At 54.9% G+C, this 18,263-nt stretch overlaps 1 protein-coding gene across 1 annotated transcript in view; it reads left to right on the top strand.

Annotated features, from left to right (window-relative positions):
• Positions 1-457: 457 nt before the first annotated feature.
• The window catches only part of PER2 (period circadian regulator 2), a 40,398-nt gene continuing 22,592 nt past the window's right edge, over positions 458-18,263 (top strand). The window contains exons 1-6 of the mRNA XM_004262543.3: positions 458-608; positions 11,668-11,915; positions 12,428-12,490; positions 13,425-13,579; positions 15,441-15,562; positions 16,563-16,764. Of these exons, the coding sequence (XP_004262591.1) occupies positions 11,686-11,915; positions 12,428-12,490; positions 13,425-13,579; positions 15,441-15,562; positions 16,563-16,764 (772 nt within the window). The 5' untranslated portion in view covers positions 458-608; positions 11,668-11,685. The remainder of the gene's footprint in view (positions 609-11,667; positions 11,916-12,427; positions 12,491-13,424; positions 13,580-15,440; positions 15,563-16,562; positions 16,765-18,263) is intronic.

Genomic DNA, 18,263 nt, shown 5'->3' with positions numbered 1-18,263 from the left:
ATGAGTGAATGAAAGATATCTTCGGGGGGCGCGCCTCTGGCCGGTTGCTCAAGGTGACAGTCTCTGGGGGCCTGGGCTTCAGCGGGGGTTCGGCTGCCCGGCGGACCGGCGCGGGTGCACAGGAGCCCCAGTCCCGCGCCCAACTCCCCCCGCCCCGCGGTGGTACGCGCCACTCCGCACTCCCTGAGCCGGCGGACCTGAGCTGTCTTGAATGGAAGGCACCAAGGCCGGAAGTGGAAGGGCCCACTCGGGAGGACAAGGAGGGGGGCACGAGCGCGCCGCGTCTTCATTGAGGAACCGAATCTGTGAACATGGAATTCCATGTGCGTCTTATGTAAAGAGAGCGACGGGCGCAGCATCCAATGGACGCGCGGCGTTTGCAGGCCCGGCCCCCCTGGTATGCAGATGAGGCGGCACCCCGGCCAATGGCGGGCGCCGGGGGCGGGCGCGGCGAGCGGTCACGTTTTCCACTATGTGACAGCGGCTAGTCCCCGGCGGCGACGGAGGCGGGCGGCCCTGCGGAATCAGTTCAGCTTTTGGCGGCTGCGGCGGCGGGGTCGGAGGGCGACTAGCAGACGGGCTGGCGGACAGGCGAGGGCGCGGCTCCGGTGAGTGCGCGGCGCGGCGGGAAGGGCGAGCCAGCCTGGGCGCCGACTGGCGTCCGGCCGCTGGTTACGTAACCGCCTCCAGGCCGGCCCCGGCCCCGGCCTCGGGCTGGCGGTCTGGGGTCTCGGCGGGCGGGCTGCGGGAGGCGGCAGAGGATCCTCTAGCCCACGGATGCACGATCCGAGGGTTTCCTGGGCGCTTTTACTCCTCGTCTTGAAACCAGCCTCCTCGTCTTGAAACCGGCCTGGGGTGGGGACTGTTATTCCCATTTTGCAGATCAAGAAACTGAGGTCCAGAGTGGTTAAGCCCATGTCTGAGGTCACAGAGCTACTGAGTGGCTATATGTCGGACTGTCCTTCTCTAGACGATTTTCTTTTATGAACCCTCCTCTTCTCCCTCCCTGACCCCCTCCCTCCCCACCCCGACCCCCGTGGGAGAAGGCTGAGAAAGGCCAAGGCAACTGAGGGTCAGTGCGACAGTCCCTGGGAACATGGAGGGACCCTTGGGGAGCCAGCTTGCTGCTCTGAGGCCACAGAGTCAAGTCTCTGGCTGGGGAAAGGCTACTGCTGGGCGCTAGTCTAGGAGCCCTACCTGGACAGCCCATGGGTCCCCTGGAATGGGTGAGTAGAGAGACAAGACAGTTCCTGGGCCGAGCCAGGCCTGAGCACCTTTGTTCATCCCCTTTGCCCACCCTGGACCTCTCTGTATGTATTCTCTCTCCCCAGGTTGGGTGGAAGAAGGGGGAGGGTTGTACTTTGTGATGTAGCAATCCCATTAACCTTCTGGGGGGTACTTTGGCTGCCAAGTCCTGGACAGGAGCCAGGGGGTGGGTAGTGGCCTGCTTATCCCTCCAGGAAGGCCAGGATAAGGGATGACAACTCGGTTACCAGGGTTCTGATATACAGAAGAAACCAGTTTGGAAGGCTGATTCATACTCACAGAAAAAAAGAGCCAGAAGGTACCCTGGAAATCAGCCAGGGTAACCCCTTAGCTTGACAGATGAGGACACTGAGGCCCAGATGCCTGCTGGGCACACATCACGGCAGGGCCAGGCCCAGGCTCAGGGTGCCTGCAGGGTCTTTCCATTGTCCTGAAGGTCTTGATCTGGGTCAGGATGAGCTTCAGAAGTTCTATTGGGTGCTGCTGAATCTTGAATGAGCTGGAGTTTAGGGAGAGGGGCCTCAGGCCCCCCAAACGTTAAGAACCCCTAGCACCATGGCAGAAGCCCCTCCATGAATACCTCTCCCCTCCCACGTCCAGTGCAGCAAGGCCACTGGCCTTCTCTCTACCTGCAAAGGGGAGATGCCCATCCGCTGTCCCCAGCCGGGGTTTCTGGTCCTGGGCTGGTTTGGCTGAGGAGGGAACAGGACTCTACCTGAAGGCTTTCGCTGGAAATTGAGCTTTTAAATACAAGGCTAATCACTTTTTATAAGGCGTCTGAGTAAAATGAGGAAAGGGACTCCTTTTTCTGAAGTGGAAGCTACGTGATATGCCAACAGGGATGGTACCGTGGGTGTTTGCAGTTATCTTGTCGCTGTCATCTTGGTGTGATTCACTGGTACAGAACCAACACAGCCCTGGCTTTCTGTGGAGGCTGGGGCGCTGGTGAGGAGGCGGGGTGGCCTGTCACCAGCCAGCGGGCTGCTGCTGGCTGACTCAGCTCCACCCTGGGGCTGGTTTGTACAGCGGGGCTCAGGGTAGGCGATCTTTGAGGTCTGTTTCCATCCCTAGCTTTTTGGATTCCTGTTACTCCACAGGTGATTTCCTTAGGCACCTACACAGGAGACACAAGTTTCTGACTCTGGGGCACATAATGTTACCCTGTGAGGCTTAGAAGGAAACAGGAAAAATTCCTCTCATTTGTACTATTTCTCAATCACACTTAACTTTCAGAAAAATGCTGGTGGGCACGCCTCTGTTTTTAAATGATGATGTAACCTGACGGGGCTTCAGCAAATCGCAGGCTCTGGCAGGTCACTGAGTCTCTGGCGGCACCTCTCAGCTTGCAGTCCAAAGAGAGAGTGACGCTGAAAACTACCATATTCGGCAAAACTAACTAGAAACACATAACCTGGCATCTCTGCAGATGCTCTGCACCCCTGCCCAGTGACAAGCTGGCCCACCTGCCAGCTCACAGAGCACCAGAAAGTCTGGACAGGGCCTCTGATGGGCCTGCCCGGAAGCTCTTCTGTGAAGCCCTCCTTTCTTTTCAGCTCTGTGCTCTTTGCAGGCACCTCTGTAACAAGTTTGTTACTGTGTTTCCAAGTCTAGAGCAAATCAGCAGCAGTAAGTGAGCGTCCCAGCAGTGCAGGTCAGGGCGAGGCCAAGGCCGCTGTGTTATCAGAGGCGGGCAGTTCTGAAGGTGGTGGGGCTCTCAGCTGAGTGCCGGACCCTCCCCAGGCCCCGAAGGCTTTGAGAATCCTAGCACTCTCCCTGGGGTGACAGAACAATCAGAACAGCTGGGCTATTCCCAGGCCTCCCCACGCCGAAGCCAGGAAGCTGACGCCTTTGCATTATTGTTGTTTTAAATTCTGTGCTTCTCCGTATGTGAGGTTTTAAAGGCAGAGCTGAGGGTGTTTGAAGGGGTCTTAGTGCGGCGGAGACAAGCCTCTCCCCAGCCATCTTCCCTTCCATATTTGGACAGCTGCAGTCATTTTCCTCGGTTACCAGCCGTTTCCATGGAGAGTTGCGGGTGTTTATTCAGCAGGACAAACATTTTCTCCAGATTACAGCAGGCTGGCCTCCGGGAATTGGCTCCTGCCAGGAAGTAGCAACCGTGTTATAATATTGGGGGTTGTAAAATACCGAGGTTTGCAGAAACAAAGTACAGGCTGTGACATCCCTGTTACATAAAGTTCGGAAACAGGCAGAATGAACCAGGCTGTGAGAATTCAGGCTCACGGGGCCCTGGGGTGGGAGGGGGAGGGGTGGGGGGACCACCTGGGGCCCCTGGGGGCTGGCAGCATTCTGCCTCCAGGGCTGGGGGCTCAGTTTGTGGACATGGAGCGAGGCCTTACCATCTCAAGTATCTTATCTTCCATTTCAAATCATTGATCATCTTAAGTGATTGAACCTACACCGCTTTCCGCTTTCCACAGAGAAATGCACGTTCCCCCTTAGACTCAGGGGTACTGAGTGCAGGGAGCCTTTACCAGTCCTGGCAGTGGCAGTGGAAGGTGGCCCTGGGGCCCAGGCTGTGTTTTTGTTCTCCTTTTTTTTTTTTTTTTTTTACTATTTATTATGGAAACTATGAGTACACGTGCAAGTAGAGAGGACAGGATAATGGACCCATAAGCCAGCTCGGGTCTTGGCCCTTCTCCTTCTGTATCCCTGCCATTTCCTTCCCATCCCAAATACTGTGAAGCCATCCCAGATGAAGATCTCATCGTGGACGGCACTTTCTAAGTGTTCGTCTGTCCAGTCAGGGCAGCCATCGCTGCTGCAGGTGTGGTCGGGGGCCCGGAGTCAGGGGTGCGAGCTCAGCTCCTTTCCTCCGGTCTGACCGTTTTCCGGGGCAGAACCCATGTGTGGATGACTGAGAAGCAGCCGCGATGGGCCTCTAGCATTAGGCGCTCGAGCTCACGCCCAGTGGCGCACCCAGCTTCCCCACAGCCCCTTTGCAGCAGGGCTGTCCTTTCCTTCGCGGGGCCCCTGGGCTCACGAGGACACCCCACTGCCCTGGTGGAAACACAGGTTTCCCAGGGCTTCCTTGGGGCCCTGGCAGTGCTGGCGCGAGCGGATGCTCAGTGGACGTTGGTGGAAGGCAGGAGGCAAAGTCTGCTTTGACGGGCACGTTGGTTTTGCCGACTTGGCAACATGCGGTTGGTCAGCTAGAGCTGTCAGTGCCGAGTGACGTGTTTTTCTGGAATAATGAAGCTCAGATGGTTTGGTTTGTTGTTTCCCATTTCTGCCATGCTTGCCCTACCCTCTTAGCAAAAAGATTTACCTTCCACCGCAGGTCATCTTGTGACCCCTGCTCGATGAATCCTACTCAGACAGGCTCCCAGGGGTGGGACTGGTGAAAACCAGGAGGCCCTCCGGGGAGCTGAGCGGCAAGCCTGGGCGAGCGTGGAAGCAAAGCGCGTGATGCACCCACCAAGGGTCGTCCGCATCGCCTGGGGCGGCCAGAAACAGCGCTCGTGACAATGAAATAGCAACTTTTTTTTTTTTAATTTGCTTTTTGTTACGCTGTCTCTTTTCCTCTAGTGATTGGCAGTGATAGTAAAAGCCAGCCTTTGCTGGACACTTACTGCATTCCAGATACTGCACTGCTGTCCTTTAACCCTCCGAGCAACCAGTAGGAGGCAGGTGCTGCTGCAGCCCCATCTCACAGATCAGGAAGCGAGGCCCCAGGACGTGTAGGAACTTGCCCAGCGTAACAGCCAGGAAGTGGAGGAACCCGCCAGAGGCCCTGCTGTCCAGAGTCTGCTCATTAGTCCTCTGCAGCTGCCCTGTCACCTTCATAACTTACCCAGCAGAGGACCAGCGCTGCTGCTTGTCTGAGGAGGGCTGTGGGATGGGACAGGTGGTGTCCAGGGAGTGGAGGGGACAGAGTGAATGTCCTCTGCACCCTGGGTGGCCCAGAGCCCCCTTAGAGGTGTCCTGGCTTCCACCTTGCCTCTACCCTGTGGCCCTGCTAACACGTGAGTCATACCTTGTTGCACAGGACTCTACAGCAGTTCCCACCTCACTCAGAAAAAGCCAGGGCCCTGGCTCTGCCCTGCGAGGTGCCACATGACCTGGCTCTGACCTCACATCAGCTCCTACCTTCTGCCTTGCCCTTTCTGCTCCAGACTCGTCCATTGTCCTCAGACCCATCTGCCTCAGGACCTTTTCATGTGCTGTCCTCCTGCCTAGAATACTCTTCTTCCAGCACCCTCCCGGCCCATTCTGTCACTCTCTTCAGTCTGTCTTAGTTTGGGTTCTCTTAAAAGCAGAGTGCGGGCCGAGGCTTAAAGGCTAGTGCTTCCGGCAATCAGAGAAGAAAAAGAAATAAAAGGAGTACAAATTGGAAAAGAAGAAGTAAAACTGTCACTGTTTGCAGATGACATGATGCTATACATAGAAAATCCTAAAGATGTCACCAGAAAACTACTAGAGTTAATCAATGAATTTGGTAACGTTACAGTATACAAAATTAATACACAGAAATCTCTTGCATTCCTATACACTAATGATGAAAAATCTGAAAGAGAAATTAGGGAAACACTCCCATTTACTATTGCAACAAAAAGGATAAAATACCTAGGAATAAACCTACCTAGGGAGACAAAAGACCTGTATGCAGAAAACTATAAGACTGTTGAAAGAAATTAAAGATGATACCAACAGATGGAGAGATATACCATGTTCTTGGATTGGAAGAATCAATATTGTGAAAATGACCATACTACCCAAAGCAATCTACAGACTCAATGCAATCCCTATCAAATTACCAATGGCATTTTTTTACAGAACTAGAACAAAAAAATCTTAAAATTTGTATGGAGACACAAAAGACCCCGAATAGCCAAAGCAGTCTTGAGGGAAAAAAATGGAGCTGGAGGAATTAGACTCCCTGACTTCAGACTATACTACAAAGCTACAATAATCAAGACAATAGGGTACTGGCACAAAAACAGAAATATAGGTCAATGGAACAGGATAGAAAGCCCAGAGATAAACCCATGCACCTATGGTCAACTAATCTATGACAGAGGAGGCAAGGATATACAATGGAGAAAAGACAGTCTCTTCAGTAAGTGGTGCTGGGAAAACTGGACAGCTACATGTAAAAGAATGAAATTAGAACACTCCCTAACACCATACACAAAAATAAACTCAAAATGGATTAGAGACCTAAATGTAAGACCGGACACTATAAAACTCTTAGAGGAAAACATAGGCAGAACACTCTTTGACATAAATCACAGCAAGATCTTTTTCATCCACCTCCTAGAGTAATGGAAATAAAAACAAAAATAAACAAATGGGACCTATTGAAACTTAAAAGCTTTTACAAAGCAAAGGAGACTACAAACAAGATGAAAAGACAACCCTCAGAATGGGAAAAAATATTTGCAAACGAATCAACAGACAAAGGATTAATGTCCAAAATATATAAACAGCTCATGCAACTAAATATTAAAAAAACAAACAACCCAATCCAAAAATGGGCAGAAGAACTAAATAGACATTTCTCCAAAGAAGACCTACAGATGGCCAAGAAGCACATGAAAAGCTGCTCAACATCACTAATTATTAGAGAAATGCAGATCAAAACTGCAATGAGGTATCACCTCACACCAGTTAGAATGGGCATCATCAGAAAATCTACAAACAACAAATGCTGGAGAGGGTGTGGAGAAAAGGGAACCCTCTTGCACTTTTGGTGAGAATGTAAATTGATACAGCCACTATGGAGAACAGTATGGAGGTTCCTTAAAAAACTAAAAATAGAATTACCATATGACCCAGCAATCCCACTACTGGGTATATACCCAGAGAAAACCATAGTTCAAAAAGACACATGCACCCCAGTGTTCATTGCAGCACTATTTACAATAGCCAGGTCATGGAAGCAACCTAAATGCCCATGGACAGACGAATGGATAAAAAAGATGTGGTACATATATACAATGGAATATTATTACTCAGCCATAAAAAGGAACGAAATTGGGTCATTTGTAGAGAAGTGGATGAATCTAGAGACTGTCATACAGAGTGAAGTAAGAAAGAGAAAAACAAATATCGCATATTAACTCATATATGTGGAACCTAGAAAAATGGTACAGATGAACCGGTTTGCAGGGCAGAAATTGAGACACAGATGTAGGGAACAAACGTATGGACACCAAGGGGGGAAAGCAGTGGCAGGTGGGGGTGCTGGTGTGATGAATTGGGAGATTGGGATTGACATGTCTACTGATGGGTATAAAATGGATGACTAATAAGAACCTGCTGTATAAAAAAATAAATAAAAGAAAATTCAAAAATTAAAAAAAAAACCCAAAACACTAGTGCTCCCCTGGGAGGTGCAATCCCAGCACAGCTGGAGTGAGGAAGAGGGGAGTGCAGAAGAGAAGGCTGTGACACACGCACACGCACACACAGGCACACATGCGTTGACACCCTGCTTCACAGACACTCAGCTGGCCGCTCAGCCCCTTGGGGCCTCATCCAAAAAACTATCAAAAAAAAAAGGAAGGAAGGACACAAAGAAAAGCTCCAGGACAGTCTGTTCGAGGGAGGGGTGGAGAGGGATGGGTGCTGTGGTCCGAGCTCACCCAGGGAGTACAGTCTCCCGGGGTTCCGGCTGCCTCACCGGCCCTTCGGCAGCAGTGGGGGAAGCAGGGCGCACCCCGTGGTGTGACGCTTCATCCAAGGTCACAGGCATCCGGCAGAGCCAGAGTCTCCTGATGACCTCCGGTGTGGAGCCAGGAGGGCCGCGTGGGTGTGTGCCTGGCAGTGGCCGGCGGGGAGTGAGGGGCTGCAGGCCGTGGGGAGAGGGAGGCCCAGGGGCTCTGAATCACCACCACATGGGGGTGCAAGGCCAGACATCACTTACCCATGGGCCTTCCCTGGCCACCCTTCCCAATTCACGCCGCTGCTCCCACACGCCTCCTGGACTCCGGCTCTGCGTCCTTCTCTTAGCACTTACCCTAATCTGCTCTACGCGTCGCTCCCCTCTTGATGGTCTGTTTTCCCCACTAGAATGTAAGCTCCGTGAGGGCAGGAAAGATGGCTGTCCTGTTCTCTGCTGGCACGGTGGCCCTCGGTGCTGTGCACAGAGAGCAAGTTGATCAGCAGAAACAGCCCTGGGGCAGTGCGGGCGCACGCCGAGCCCTGCCAAGTGCTGCCTGTCATTTTCACTGTCGCTCCCGCTGTTCTGTGACTTGTCCGTTTGTGCCCCAGAGTCTTCCCACATCAGTGTGTCTGGTCTCCGTCTTTTTGATGGAGTACATAGTATTCCACAGTGCAGATGTCCCAGAGTTTATGCCTTCACACCACGTGCCAGGCCCTGGGGTACAGCCGTCAGCAAAAGCGCCCACGCGTCAGTGTGCAGTTGGGCAGTGTCGCTGCCACGGGAGAGAAAGCCAAGAAGGGGATGCAGGGCTGGCAGGGCCGGGGAGAAGGCAGGGCTGTTTGTGCAGGACGGTCAGGCCATCTGCCAGACAAGTGCTGCGGGCACCAGGGAGCAGCAAATGCAAGGTCCCCGAGGTCGGAGCACAGTGCCTGGGCCAAGGGGGTGGCTGCAAGGGAGATTCCAGGAGGCAGCTGGAGGCCTCACTGAGCTGTTGACCCCTGTGCAGAGCAGGGCTGAGCTCTGTGCCCAGGGGAGAGAGGAGCTCACTTGCCCCGTGTGGACCGCAGTGGGGTCAGGTGAGGCAGGGGGCCCAGTTTGGAAGTTGCCCTGGACAGGATGCGGGTAGACTTCTTGCTGGTGGTTCTTTCCAGGTTTTTCTTCCTCCAAACCCCGTGCTCACACGTCTCTGTGCATGGACGGGCATTCCCACGGAGCAGCTTCCTAGGAGGGGGGAGGGGGAGGGGCTGGGGTGTAAGCATTGCTAGACACGCCCAGAGACCCCCCAGGAAGACTTCGTTAGTCCAACACAGTGCACAGGAGTCCTGCTCCTGGCCAACCCAGGATGCTGTCGGTCCTGTTAGATTTTGGAAACCTCGTGCTTTGCGTTTTCCTCGTGTCTAAAGGTTGGGCATCCTTCCAGGTTTATAGCTCTTACCTGGTGTTTCTCTTTGTGGGAACAGTCTGTCCTTAGTCTTTGGTCTCTCTCTTCCCAGATGTTAGTTCCCAGATGTTAGCACCTTTCATTCTTTCATCGAATTAGCTAGAACTTCCCTGAAATGTTGAAGACCGAGCAGTAGACTTGCTTATTTTGTTCCTGACTTTCACTGCAAAGAGCTGGCGTTTGAGGTTCTCTGTGATTCGGGACCAATAAACAGCTTCCGTCTAAAGCCATAGCAAGATCCTCTGAGACTTCCTGCCTGTGGCCGTGACCGTCTCCTCTCAGAGTGTAGAGACTTTATCTTCTGAAAATTTAACATTACAGCAGAGATGTCCAAGAGTAGCGTGACTTAGCATCCTTGCAGGTAACCTGTTTTTCCTGTTGGGATGTGGGTAGAATTTTCTTTTTTCTTGAAAGCATCATTTTCATCAGGACATGGATGGGCTTTGACACTCCTCACATAATTCTGCCTGGTCCTCAGGGAGTCGCGCAGCTGCAGCTCTGCCTCCAGGATGGTTTCCTTCACGTGTATCTTTCACTGTAGTTTCTGTTTCATTGCTACGGTGTCTTTTTCAGAAAGAGATGTTATCTGCAGGTAACAATGTGCCTCTAACATCAGCCCTTTCCCTGGGCGTGTTTAAAAGGTTTCTCACTCTCATCCTCCCGTCGCTGAGTCTGAACTTTAGCTTTCTAATTGTCTGTTGTAATGTGACATTTCCACTTCAGTCTGCGGCTTTAGCTCATCCTTCATTACGTGTTTCATCGAATCCGTCGTTTTTTGACTTTCGCTTATGGTACAGAGTTGGTGCTGTCCTAAATTTGCTTGTTTCCTCGTGCCGTGGAGGTTGTGTGCATCTTGTCTTCATTGTACTTCTTTTCAGAAGCTGCATGTTGGCTCTTTTCTGTTTATCTGGTTCATGAACAAGACAGGGTCTGATCGGACCTGCTGTTTTCCAAAGCGTAATGTGGTTGGGTTCTGCGCGGGTCCCCATCTTTGGCGGGTGACGGAGCCTGAATCCGGCACTGTCTCCTGCTGTATGTGGCCTCGGGCAGCTCACCGGCCTGTTTGCCCATCCCTGGAAGGGAATGCTGGTGCGCCGTGGATGGCGATCATGAGGGTTACACATCCTCAGCACAGTGTCCACAGAGGCCTCCCTGCGGCCTCTGGTCCAGGTGCCTGAGCGCAGGGAAGCTGCAGGGGCACATTCTGCTTTCTGGGGACCCCCCTCGGTGAAGGCGCCGCTGCCTGGGCCTCCAGATCTTCCCCCGCTGCTCGGTGACCGAGGCTGGCCTTTGGAGACTGTGTCAGTGGGTCCCTTTGCCTTCCGGCTTCCTGACCTCCGAGCTCAGGAGGTTGATGCCCCCCACGGGCCGCAGGTTGTCTGGGCGCCTCTGGTTTCAGTAGCCCTCCTCTTCCTGCCCCTCCAGGCCCAGAGAAGGTAACAGCTCCCTCCCCCTAACCGGTTGCCCCCGAGCTGCACATCATTTGTAGTTTCCTTAACCCTGACCACGCCCTTTCATGCCGGGCCTTCCTCGACCTCCCCGCTGGTGTGCATGAGTGCCTGCTTCCTCCCGGGACCTCGCAGGGGGACACCATCCCAGGTCCTGCTTTTACCCTGTGACGTCTAAGTCTCCCGTCCTTAGGCTTCTGGTCAACCCCTCCTGCCCTGGCTACTCCCTGTCTTTACTCATCCCCGCCTGTGGCCGGTCGGTCTCTCATTTCAGCCCCGCTCCATCCACCTACCCGCAAAGCACCAAAGCTAAACTTGCTGTCCAAAAGCAAGCGAAGTTATAGGAATTTCTGCTTCCAGTGCTCCAGCGGCTCCTCGTCAATCCCAGATAACTCCACGCCGGCCTCGTACTGGTCCCTCCACCTCCCCACCCCTCTCGCTCGGCTGGACCCCCCTGTGCCCGGACCCCCTGCTGCTGTAAGGGCCCCCGCCGCTCTGCCCTCCTCACGCAGTGACGCCTGCTCCCCGAAGCCACATTTCTCCCTGGCCCGCAGCCTGGTTCCAGGCTCTGCCCCTGCCCACAGCCTGGTTCCAGGGCCTCCTGTAACTTGTGATGGCCAAGATTTCTGAACCCCGCTGCCCCTGCACACTGCCTGGGGAGGCCGTCAGCAACTTGGTGTCTGAGGCAGCGGCCACCTGATTCACGCGCCTTCGCAGTTCATGGCAGGTGGGAGCCCTGTGGATACGAGCGCAGAAGACCCACGATTGACGGCACCTCCTGCCGGCTCCTCCAGCGAAACGTGGAGAAAGATTCCCACGGGACGCTTCGCCTGATGGCCGCACGACCCCCTGCCCCCTGAACCTGATGACCTTCTCTCGTTTGCCAGCATCACTCAGGAGCCGGCATGAACGGATGCGCTGACTACGTCCCCAGCCCCGGTGACCCTTCCAAGGAGCCTGTGGAGCCCTGGCCCAGCCAAGCCCCCCTCCAGGAGGACGTGGACATGAGCGATGGCACAAGCGGGAATGAAACCAACGAGAACGGCTCGACGGGGCGGGACTCACGGGGCAGCAACTGTGACGAGAGCGGCCGGGAGCTGGGGATGCTGGTGGGGCCGCCCGGCACCTGCCAGGGGTGGGTGTGTCTGAGGCCCCCAAGGCGAGGCTGGGCATTTGTTTTCTCAGTGTCTCATTCCGTGCTATTGCGATTACTTTTGCAGTCTTTAAATCTTGATGACCAAGTTTTTTAAGACTTCTGAAAATCTTATTGACTCAGAATAACTAAAATTTGCTAGGGTCTGTCCTTCCTTATGACGGTGATTTTGAGTGTCAGACCGCCAGTAGCTAGACACGTAGCACGGTGACCAGATCTTGGGAGGCGGAAGAGTCAGGGAACCCCTCGAGCAGCTACTGAACCGACGCCCTGTGGTTTATAGAAAGCGAACTTCTCCTCTAGTCTTGGGTTTATATCCCCCAGTACTTAGTTTCTCCAGTGTCCAGAGGTTTCTTGTTCTTTTTCTCTTAAGCTCGTATTTTTTCCTAATTGACTTACTGTGGTGTAATGCAGCCCGTCATCGCTGGGTGGATGGGGGGAGAAGTGGATGGACACACTCTTCTGAGTTTGGCCTTTATTTTTTGTTCTTTTAGTCCAGGTACATTTAGCGTGATGATGGTGAAGTCTGAGCACCACCCGTCCACAAGTGGCTGCAGGTAAGACCAATTAGAACTCCCTCAGTTTAGAGCCTTTAGAGAGATGGAAAGATTTGTCATGAGATAAGGTTTTGGGGGTGATGCAACTTTTTTCAGGCTTCTGCTAGAACCTGTTAGTCTGAGCAGCTGTCTGCCTTGTGAGCCCAGCCGCGCCCTTTCAGACGACCGTCCCCACGGGCCGCTCACAGCCCCTGATGTTGCCCCAGACCTGTAGCTGCTCAGCTCTCGCTAAGCAGACCTTGTCTGCGTCTTGGACGTGTATCTGGAACATGCACTTTTTTTTACGTGTTTGTAACAAACGTGTCCTTAATTTCATATTCACATCCCCACTGGAGCAAAATCCTGATCTCTGTCCTGGGCATATGGGGCCTTTGCCATCACCACCCGAGAGGCCTGACCCCGTCACTCTCTCGGTGCCCTCTGTCTAAACAGGCCCATCTCCCCCAGTAAGTGCCGCCTGCCCCTCCTCCTGCCCCTTCCACGTCCTTGAGTTTGAAGATCCTCCGTATAAACCCCCTTTCCTCTCCAAGGCTTCACACGTCATTTATGTCCTCGCCCCAGGACGCCACTGTGCTGCCCTCTGGGGTCTCCGTCGCTGTCTCCCTCTCTGTCTGAGATGGGGGTAGGCAGAGTTCAGCAGTGAGGCCTGCTGGCCGGGCTGTGGGTGGACCAGCAGGGGGGAGGGCACCCTCCAGCATTCACCTGGGTCAGAACACTGGTTCTCCCGGGCAGTTCCTCTCCCCGTGAGAGACACGAGGCGATGTCTGCAGACATTCGTGGTTGTCACAGCTGCTGGGGGCTGCTGCATCCTGCATGCCCACCCAGGACCACGTGGACCACAGTGTCCTCACGCCCTGGTGGAGAAACTGGACCAGAGGCACGTTTCTTCCGAAAAGGGCACTTAGGGTACTGACGTTTTTCTTTAACTCCGTAGCAGCGAGCAGTCCACCAAAGTGGATGCCCACAAAGAGCTGATCAAAACGCTGAAGGAGCTGAAGGTCCACCTCCCTGCGGACAAGAGGGCCAAGGGGAAGGCCAGCACCTTGTTGACCCTCAAGTACGCCCTGAGGAGCGTGAAGCAGGTGAAAGGTACGTCCGCCTCACATGTTTGTTCCAACCTGTAGAAGTCGGTTTCACGTCTCCCCAAATTAGAGCTTCAGTTGTGTTGATTTTCTAAATTTCAGTCCTGAAGTAGCAGAAGGAAGTTGGGGAAGTCTGATGAAATCTCAGCTGGTTGGAAATCTCAGTTCATTGGAAGTTTTCTGTTGTACTTTTAGAGGAAAAAAAAGCAGGTAGAAAACCAGCTGATAAAAGAAACCTATTTACAACATGAAGCTTTCGTGCCCGGGGCTGGGGTCAGGTCACGTTCAGGAATGTCCAGCACCTTCCAGGCTCTGGCTGGAGAGTTGTGACGTGTGTGTACGCTGGCGACGTGAATAGCCCCCAGCATTTAGCTGAGGGCTTGCCCCTCCTTTAAAAAATAATGTGGGGGGGGGCTCTCCTGGTGTCGCAGTGGCTGAGAGTCCGCCTGCCGATGCAGGGGACGCGGGTTCGTGCCCCAGTCCGGGAAGATCCCACATGCCGTGGAGCGGCTCGGCCCGTGAGCCATGGCCGCTGAGCCTGCGTGTCCGGAGCCTGTGCTCCGCAACAGGAGAGGCCACAGCAGTGAGAGGCCCGCGTACCGAAGAAAAACAAAACAAAACAAAACAAAATAACGTGAGGGGGAAGAAAAGGAAACAAACAGCAACAAAAAAAAAGGAGAAGATACAAGGAGGGTATTGCCTGATCTTATCCTTAAAGGACAGTATTTTCGAGCTGCTTCAGATTCAAGACCTTGGGCAGTTCATCTCTCGTTTTTCTAAAAATACGTGAATTTCCATCGTGGTGGTCTTTGCACCAGGAGGGCGGGCAGGCGGGACCAGGCGCCCCCTTTCCGTCACAGGCACACAGTGACAGGACCCACGTGATCCGAGTCCTGCTTACCTCTGGGGTATGTTCGGGTTTTACTGTTGGGTAGAAGAACTCGTAAGAGCTTTCAGAGCCGGTCAGTGGAATCGACTGAGGCTTTTACCTGAGATGTGTGTGCAGAACTCTTCACAGATGCAGTGCAGGAAACCACCAACACACACTGCAGATTCCAAAGGACTTGCGTCATCAAGCCGCTTTACGTTGCATAAATTCCAGGTCCCTGCCGTAACTTCCAATAGCGTGCGGTCTTCCTTCAGTTGCTCCTGTGGCTGGCCCTTCCATTGAGCTGGGGCCCCTTCCCTGGGTCTCAGGTAAACGCAGGTGCCTCTGTCTCCGGGGCAGGTAAGGAACGCACCGCTGTGGAGGGAGCACCGGCATCTCCAGTGCACTGTTCTGCCAACAGCCCATCCCCGGAGACCAGGCCCAGGACACCCACGCCGGGGGTCACCTCAGCACGGTTTAGCTGTTGAAGTCGGGCATCCTGGCTTCCCCTCGCCTGAGGGCTCCCCTCTGGGTGGAGATAGCTTTGTCACCCTGTACGGGGTGTCCCGGGATGAGTGGTCCTCGTCTTCAGTTCTGTTCTGAGCAGTTCATTCTGAAAACAGGGTTGTTTCTCATGCCCGGTGTTTCTAAGAGTCGATTCTGTCCGGATGGGAGCGTCTGACCCCCGAGGGAGCAGATGCAGGGGCTGCCACGGCTGCCCTGCGCGGAAACATTGATGCTGTGTCGCGGTTACAGGCCTTTGGGGAAAGTGAGGCTTAGGCAGAACCGTGTGGTCGTGTTACCGAAAAGAATGTGTCTTTATCGTTTTAAAAATTTCTGTAATCAAAGGCCTTCTGATTTTTCAGGGAAAAGAATCCCGGATGTCTGTTTGTCTCGCCTTCACATTTCTCTGTGTTCTGTGCCCACTTTCTCATGGGAAAGGTAGAGCCCAGCCATGAGTTAGGGCCGCCCTCAGCCCTCCCCTTGGTCTCGCCTACAGCCAGTGAGGAGTACTACCAGCTGCTGATGTCCAGTGAGGACCACCCCTGCAGTGCCCACGTGCCCTCCTGCACGGTGGAAGAAATCGAGAGCGTCACCTCCGAGTTCATTGTGAAAAACGTGGTAAGTGTCCTGACGAGCGAAGTCTTCCCCCAGGAGGCTCAGCTCAGGTGGCCGAGGTCTTCACCCAGGGGAGCTGGCTGAACCTCGGTTCCATAGCAGCAGGGTGGGGAGTCTCAGGAAATGAGTTCCTTCCTTAAAAGAAAAGAAAGTCAGGGATTCCGAAGTGGCGGCCGTGTTGCCGACTTGCGCTGTTCTCTGAGGCTGTCCTCGTGCGCTGACTGCACCCCACACCCCGAGTGTGTGTGAGTGAGCCCCCCTTGACTGAGGGGGGGTGGGGGGAAGGGACACACTAGGTGACTGTCAGTTCACTTGCAGGGCGGGCGCTTATGCATTTTTAAGCAACCCATAAAGGTGAGGCTTCCCTGGAGGTCTGGGGAAGGGGAGGGAGTTACCCCCAGTTCTCAATTAATGAGAGGAAACCAGAGGGCAAGTGGGGACCCAGAGGTGCGGAATCGCAGCAGTGATGGCCTGCAGAATGGGACTGCCCGGCCCTTCCCATCTCTTTCCTCCCGTGCCCTCCCTGCAGCTTAACCCCCAGGGAGCCCCACCCCGAGCTCAGAGGGCCAGCCAGCGTGGGGAGAGCCCGTGGTGGGCCAGGGGGCCTGAGGCCTCCAGCCCGCCAGGCAGCCCTGAGCCCCGGGAGAGAGAGGAAGAGGCCCCCTTCCCCCTCCCGAATCACCCAGGCTGGACGCCAGGGAGCTCCGTGCCCAGAAGACGGAGCAGGTGACAGCTGCAGGGAATCAGCACAGCTGGGGTTCCTTTTGGCGGTGGAGCCCTGATGTGTTTTTTCAGATAATATCCCCCTGGGACCCCAGTATATGTAAGAGGGGAGGCAGTTATCCTCGTCAGGGCTGAGGAGAGGGGCCCAGAGGCTTCCTCTGACCCTTCACGCGTCCTGCTCCCTTCCCGTCTGTCAGCCCCGATTCTCTGCCCTCTGGGGAGGGTGACCTGTCCAGTCCCCTCCAGCCCGGCCTCACCAGAGTCGTGTTCTCCATTCCAGGACATGTTTGCTGCGGCCGTGTCCCTGGTGACCGGGAAAATCCTGTACATCTCTGACCAAGTGGTCTCCATCTTCCACTGTAAGCGGGGCACCTTCCACGACACCAAGTTTGTGGAGTTCCTGGCGCCCCACGACGTGGGCGTGTTCCACAGCCGCACCACGCCGTGCAAGCTGCCGCCCTGGAGTGTCCGCCACCGAGCAGGTGAGGGCCCCGCGGCCGGGCTGCCTTGTCCTCCTCCACAGGCAGCGTGGGGAGGGGCCGGGCGGGGCCGCCCCCGACGTGGGGCTGCTGCCCACCTCCCCTCCGCTGGAGGCCTGCAGTAGGTCCCCGTGGAGGGCCCTGAGGCTGCCCTGTTTGTCCAGGTGCAAGATTAAAGGTGGTTTGCTCAGAATACATTTAGAGAGAGAAAAAAGTCTTCTCATAAATTTCAGAAAGGGAATACTGCTTCAGAAGATTTTAAGACATGTCAGGCATTTTAGAAAGGAAGTTGATCGGAGCTGGAGTCTGGACATGCGGCTGCAGGGTCGGGGGAAGGACGGAGGTACATCTGGAAGGCTCTCTGCAGGTGGTGCAACGATGTCAGCATAGCGGGGGGCTCTTCACCTCCACCAGAGGCCGCGCCATCCTCCCGGGCTCAGACCCCGGCCTTCCAGGCACTTCAGGCTCCAGTCTGCGCCCAGGTGGCTGCTTCCTCGGACCTCGGGTCCCCCACCCACCCTCATGTTCCTGGCCACAGGGCTCTCACGGTCAAGTGTCGTGTGTCCTTGTCCTCCTGCAACATGGTTGGGGAGACATTGCGTCTGGAAGGCATGGAAGCTCTCTCGTGACCAGCACGGGCCTTCACATGAGTGGGTGCAGGAGGGGACCGGTTGACCAGACAAGTCTCAGCAGAAACATGGCACGGGGTCCTGGCAGAAGGTACTGGAGAGAAGAGGGTCCCCACCAGCTCAGGCCTTTCAGTGACCAGGTGGCCGACAGCGTAGGTCCTGCAGCGTCCGTCCACCTACACCTTGGCCGTCATCAGCTCCTCGGTGGGCTCCGATTGCTCAGAGCTGAGATGGACCCAAAGAGGAGAAGCCACGAGAGACGAGCAGGAAGCGGACGGGGCCGGGAGTCCCCCCAGAACAGCTGGGCCTCAGTCGTGATCTTCACCAAGAGCCAGCCCTGGCCGCGCCACCCAAAGCTGACTCCCATCTCGTCCTTGGCTCCTGGGTCAGCATCTCTGCTCACGTCGAAACGCTCCTCAGCCCACTGTCACACCTCCTGGATCTTGGGTCCCTCCACTCCATGGTGCTCCCAGGCAGCCGGCAGCGGGGCCGTCACAGTCACAGCCACCTTTCAGCAGCTGTTCCTCCCTGACAACAGACAGCCCGGGGCCAGAAGCGCAGTTTGCTTTAGGGTTGGCTCATTAAAGGAGACACTCGTCTGGCGTTTCAGAGGTAGAGCTGTCTGCTTTCTCCCAAAGTCCCAGCCCAAGGGCTGTGCGGTCAGATCGCTAAAGTTTGTGGTGCACGTTACTCGGACCTGTCAATGCTGGGTCACTGCGTGGAGGGAGGCAGCTCTGCGTGTGGATTCACAGCACGAACAGGCCGGCACCATCTCCCCAGGATGCTTGCCACTGAATTTTTGTCTGAATAGAAAAGAAGGACCAGGTGACTTCTTGAAGGCCTTTCCAGGCCGGAAATTTTATATCATTTTCC

Source organism: Orcinus orca, chromosome 7, assembly GCF_937001465.1.
Source record: "Orcinus orca chromosome 7, mOrcOrc1.1, whole genome shotgun sequence".
Classification (NCBI taxonomy): domain Eukaryota; kingdom Metazoa; phylum Chordata; class Mammalia; order Artiodactyla; family Delphinidae; genus Orcinus; species Orcinus orca.
Note: the sequence above shows the minus strand (reverse complement) of the source record. Positions and strands in the feature narration are given on the sequence as shown.